This window comes from Alligator sinensis, unplaced genomic scaffold, assembly GCF_000455745.1.
Source record: "Alligator sinensis unplaced genomic scaffold, ASM45574v1 scaffold662_3, whole genome shotgun sequence".
Lineage (NCBI taxonomy): Eukaryota > Metazoa > Chordata > Crocodylia > Alligatoridae > Alligator > Alligator sinensis.
Genome location: NW_005842908.1, coordinates 50,548 through 56,553, shown reverse-complemented (window position 1 = coordinate 56,553; position 6,006 = coordinate 50,548). Strand labels below are relative to the sequence as shown.

The 6,006-nt window shown below is 49.6% G+C and overlaps 1 protein-coding gene across 3 annotated transcripts in view; it reads right to left on the bottom strand.

Moving 5' to 3' along the window:
• The window catches only part of LOC102371087, a 21,681-nt gene extending 17,652 nt beyond the window's left edge, over nucleotides 1-4,029 (bottom strand). For all 3 annotated transcript variants that reach the window (XM_025192263.1, XM_006036030.1, XM_014525891.1), the window contains exon 1: nucleotides 3,905-4,029. In XM_025192263.1, coding sequence (XP_025048048.1) covers nucleotides 3,905-3,962 — 58 coding nt within the window. In that variant the 5' untranslated portion in view covers nucleotides 3,963-4,029. The remainder of the gene's footprint in view (nucleotides 1-3,904) is intronic.
• Nucleotides 4,030-6,006: the final 1,977 nt, after the last annotated feature.

The window sequence follows — 6,006 nt, the reverse complement described above, 5'->3', positions numbered from 1 at the left end:
GCTTAGCGGTAGTTTAAAAGATTGTTTACTTACACTGAGATGGCAGTGGTGTAGGCTGGAAAACTTGCTTGAGTTGCGGTTACAGACAGACAACAAAACAAAACTCGAACCTGCAGGGCACGAGGGTACGTCGCAAAGGGTTTTCGGCGACGGGAAGATGCAAAACACGAGGGTACGTCGCAAGGGTTTTCGGCGACGGGAAGATAAACCTGCAGGATTTGAACCCGGGTAGAAGAGCTCTGAAGTCGGTCGTAAGGACTCACATGAAGTTTGCTAGGCTCCGTGGGTCCATTTTTTTTGCGCGCGGGAAGGGATACGTCTAGGCTGTGATAGACGACGGGGAGAGGCTAGAGGTTGATCAGACCTCTGTTGCCTGCTTGAAATGCACTGGGTCCGTAAGGATCCGCAGCACTTAGAGATCTTCACACAGCGTGAAGTCTCCTCCTCCCGGTGTTCGTGGAGTCCTCCAACTTGGGCGGAAACCACTCAAGCCTTTTATACGGCTAGCAAGCCAATCACTAGCCGCCACGTGTGAATAATTTAGAACTGGCCAATAATGGGACTCGAATTAGCATACAAATGGTGGGAACTCTTTGCAACGAGCATTTCTGTGCTGCAACAAAGAAATGCACCCTGCAAAGAAAGCTTCAAATTGGAGGGAAATTCTCCCTTGCACCGGGGTTCTCTTTTGCAGCAGAAAACTCCACTGTGCAAAGAAGCTATAATTTAGCGGGAACAATTTAGCAGTGCCGAAGCACACAAAAACAAAAATCACACCCTTTGGGTTGTGACACTGATGTTTGAGACTCTGGTCACCCCAGGTGACATTTAGGTGTTGTTCCACATCCCAGTTTCTCAGATGAAAGCACATAATTGAGTTTTGCTAGGGTTGGATTTGATATAATAGTTCAGGTAGTAATCTGACATTTTGTTCAGCACCCTCTCCAGAGTCTTCTCTGTGTCCTCACACTTCTGCTGTGTGGCAATGCAGAGATTGTCAGCAGAGATGAAACACTGACATGCAGCAGGAAGTGGCTGATCATTAATGTAGATGTTGAATAAAAGTGGGGCAAGCACACTGCCTTGTGATAAGTTGTGTTTTTGGGAGTGCCATCTATTTTTCCAGCCATTTAGTTTCACATAGAAGCTCCTGTTCTCCAAGAGGCTATGAATGGTCTGGCTTTCATCTAAGTCATCAGTCATGAGGTACAGTTTGTGGATCGTGACCCTAGTTAGGTCAGTCTAAGTGTAACATCTGCATGTACCCTGAGGGTTCATCTAGTCCTGTCCCACACAGAGGCTAGATGCTTCAGAGACAAGGTGCAAGAAACCTTGTAGCAGGCAGTTATCAGATAACCTCTGCCCAGGAAAGTTTCTACCATTCTCCTAAAATCTAGGGTTCAGCCGAATCCCTGAAGCATAATTATAGCTGGGTGAGGGGTGTGCATGTTATGAAAACACTTGTCAAGGACAAGAAATGTATTGCCTATCCCCATCTTCAGTCCCTCTGAGTCAGGAGCCAGTGAAAGATCAACCACCTCGTGTCACTTTGGTTCAGTTTGCTCTGTGTCTCAGCTGGTCTAAAACTGATTCTCCATTCTTACTGGAACTTTTTGTTCTATTAGTGAACATTGCTGAACTGCCACCAGAGGTGGTTCAAGCGCCTACATTGAACACCTTCAAGAGCAAACTGGATGCTCATCTTGCTGGGATCCTATGACCCCAGCTGACTTCCTGCCCTTTGGGCAGGGGGCTGGACTCGATAATCTTCTGAGGTCCCTTCCAGCCCTAATGTCTATGAAATTTATGAAATCCCCTCCATCCACCAAACTAGCTATTTTAACAAGTGAGAAAATAGCAGGGGCTATTTTCTATTTTAACAAATGAGAAAATAGCCAGGGGCTCAGAGTCCATGTGGCACACGCTCATTACCCAGACATGTCAGACCAGGGTTAGCTCTGCCAGACTGGGTGATGCTACATCCCTTCAGCAAGCCACAGCTGGGCATCCCCAGAGCCCAGGGGGTCCTAAATCATGATAGCATGGAAGGTTTAAACCCTTGAAGATTACCTTATTTAATCATACACCACATGCACACCCTCCACAAATCAGACCTCCAAAATTGGGGTGAGTATCTTCAGCAAGGAAGCTGGCTTTCCTTTGCTGGAATAGAAGCACGGAAACACTGTGCTAAGAAGCCTCAGGGAGAAGTGGCAGGCATCGAGCAGCACAGGCAGAGTCCAATGTTAACCATTGTGCAGCTGCTGCTGAAGTAGCTTTTGGCTGAAGAGCCACCAAGGTAGCTGAAGGTGAGCAAGCTGCTGACTGCATTCTGTAGTATCACTAAGTTTGTGGTGAGGAAACTTTAGCTTTTACAGGAAATTAGATAAAAAGCAAGTTGAAGTACAGCCTTGCTACTGCCTTCTCAAGCCTCCGGGGCCTACACTTGTTGTTCTGCCACACAAGGGAGTTCTTGCTGCCTCACCCAGTTTCTCTCCTAGGATGCCATCTATGCTCCTTGGGTACTCTTTCCAGGAGGACTTACTCTGTGACAGCCTGCCACCGCTCTGGAAGAGTCCTTTGCCCTCCATTCCCTCTTTTAAGAAAGGCATATAGATTGTATTTGTGGGCCTGTAGTGTACAAGTACAGTAGCCTCCCCAGCTGTGCATCAGACTCTCAACACCTCCACTGCAGACAAATCTCAGACCAGCTTAGACAATAACCCTGGATATTGGTCAGTCTTCAGGCCATCCCCCCCACACATGTTCTGCACCAGGAGTCCTGCACTCCTGGCCACAGTGGAGCAGCTACTGAACCCACCATCAAGACCCACTGACAAGACTTGCCCAGCCCTAGGGGCAGGTTACCAGGCTGCACCCCCACTGTCCCAGACAGCCTGACCAGGCCATACAGTGCCCCAGACCCCAATAAAGGAGGGCTCCCATTCCACACCCCAACAGCTCAAGTAGTTGGTAGGCAATCTCCAGACCAGGCAAGCATCCCTCAAGCTTTGGCTTGAGATGCAGGCCCCAGTGGCTTCTTTCAAGAAACCCTGGCAAGACTAGCACTAAGGCAAGAGAACAGGGCCTGCCAGGACAGACAGGAGGAGGACTGTGTGTAGAGCGGCCATTACAGAGGACATTCCAGTTTTCTGCTACTCTGTCCTCTATTGATTTGAAACCTGGCACTTATGTCCTCTATTTTTCTCTTCAAGAGAGAAAAAAAAAACCCAACATAAAGGCATCCAGTTTTCATATCAATAGAGGACAGCCAGATTGTCCTCTATGGTGGCCACTAATTGTGCAGGCAACTTGAGCACTCACTGCAGACAGACAGGCTAGATACTAGGTAGACACATCCCACTGTACCCTCTTGCCTCTTAAGGGCAGAGAGAAAAGAAAGACAGAAAGCAGAGAAAGTAACAAGCCTGCTAGCTCCATCAGCCTCCAGAACCAAGCAATTTTTTTATTCTCACCCTAACAATAGAGAAAAGGAGACATAGCTGCCACTGGGTAAACGGAGGCACAGTTCAAACTCTAGGCAAGGAGGATTCAACAGAAACAGGAAGTAGGGCACTCTTGTCCCCTCTGCTCAGTAGGGCTCTTCTTGCAGTCCCAGGATGGAGCTGTCACAAGCTTAAGGTGGCTTTAAGAGCAGCTCAAGGCCAGATCCCGCTTTGCCCTGGCCACGGCCTTCAGCCTGAGCCCTCTTTGCTCAGAAGCCAGGAGAATTCAAACACATATTTTACCACCCCCACCCTGAGTTTGGCAGCTCAGGAGTTATGTAACTGAGCCCCCTCTAGAGCACCTCATGTTTTCAAGTCATACAGAAAGGAGAAGCTACTACAGGGAAAAAAAAGCTCCTCCCCCCCCGCCATTGAAGGGGAAAAGAGTACAGCCTTACCTTTTGCAAGCCAGATGAGGCCTAGGATCACAGACCAGATGCCACAGGGCAGACCCATGGCACAAGAAACAACCCAGAGCCCTAGCAGCCACCCTGAGACCCTCAACAACACAACCACAAACAACAAAACCTAGTCTGTTCACAACCCCTACCCCCTCCCAGCCCTGATAAAGGGGCAGGCAGGAGCTGCACCTGACCCCAGTCTCCTGATTAAGGTAATTAGCCACAGAGCCTAGAGCCCACAGGGCAGCTAAGAGACTGCCACAGGTGTGTGCTGCAGAGCTAGGGGCCTCCCTGTGGATACAAGCTCACTGCAATGAGCTTGCACGCAGGCATATCAGCTAGCACAGGTACCAGGGTGACCAGCATGAATAAAACCCAGAGCCCTGTACAGACACATGCATGCAGTGTTGTAGGATGCACAGACACATTGCGGTGGGTGCACAGGTGCTGAATACACACAGTGCTGTGGGGCACAGACACTCTGGATATCCACATAACACTGTGAGACACAGATGCATACATAGATAGCACTGTAGGGCACAGAGATGCTCTGGACACACACACACACACACACACACACACACACACACACACTGCTGTGGGGTGCACACACAGTGGATAATATAACAGGCTCCTGCCTTGGCCTGTGCCTTTAATGCAGGGGTGGGCAATTATTTCAGCTAGAGGACCACTTAACAAGTTTTGGTGACCTGTCAAGGGTGGCAAGCGTAGCCCTGCCCCTTGACAGGTGCCCGCCCCCAGTCTCCATTTTGATATCAGAAGTCCTGTCCCTAACCCCTGACCTTTGCCACAGGGTGTCCTTCCCCTTGCCTCCAGAAGTACGCCTTTTGGGAGGGGAGGTTGCCATCTTGGAACCAGAACAAAACAAATTGCATACTAAAAGTCAAACATCTACTATAACATATTTAAAATATTTTAAAAATAGAATTAGTCCTGATGTATTTGGGTTTGCATAGTGTATATAGAGGTGATTGCATAATAGCTCAAAAATAAAGTCTTATGCTTGTATATTGTGTGTTGGAGCATGTGGGTGGTGGGTGTGTATGGTGGGGTGTGGGGAGGGGGTGGGAGTGTGTAGACATATGTCTGTGGTCTATTATGGCTTTTCCCATGCTTCTAAGCTTTGCTGGTTATCACATGGAGCCAGGAAGGATGATTTTCCCCCTCCTGTGGTTACGTGTCACAGTAGTTCACCCCCACCAACTCTTAACAGCTTATCACAGTCAAGATTTTCTGTCCTTGCTCAGTTCCTCATTGTGGTATCTTAGTGGCTAGTGAGGCTAGGGTAGCTGCTGGTACCATTCTCTTCCCTGTCCTCTTGGAATGGCACAGTTACCTCCTTAGGGATGGTTTAGCCTGGTAGAGAGCAACCCCAGGGGAGCTCTGCTACCTAGCACAGCTGCTGGCAAGGGAGACTCACCTGGGGCTGCTGTCCGGGGACTCTACCAGCTACACCAGCCAAAGTGGCAGTGCTGGGTAGAGAGACGCACCAGGGGTCAACCCTGCCTTGGAGGTTGTGACTACTACAGCTCCTCACCACTGCCAGGAACTGCCACTGCTCCTCACTGCCAGGGGTCACTATCACCACTGCTTCTCTTCAGCCAGCTCAGCACAAAGATTCCCAAAGGGGATATGTGCCAGGGTGCACTGCTGTCATGAGAGCAACAGAAGTGTGCTACGAGATCCCCTGTGTGACGATGTTAATGCTCTGCTCCCCCATCCCGCACCCTGCCCTGCACCATCTTCTCCAGCAGTGGTGCCTCCAGCTGTTCTTCTAGGGACTGCCACTGCTACTGCCTTCTCCCATCCTTTCCCATCCCCAGGCAGCCCCTGCGCTGGCTCCCCCATGCTCCCAGGAGCACACTCTGCTGTGAGAGTACTTGTACACATGGTGTGATGGGGGTTTAGTGCTCAGGGTTTTATTTTATGCTACCCTAAATTGAAACTGGGTTTTAAATTGAAACCCACCATTTCAATTTTTCTTTTATGTTACAGCGATGGGCCCAATTCTTTTATTTTTGCTGGAGCTGAAGCATGCCCGCAGCTAGGGGTGGGGCAAGCTGCCCATGGGTCGGGGG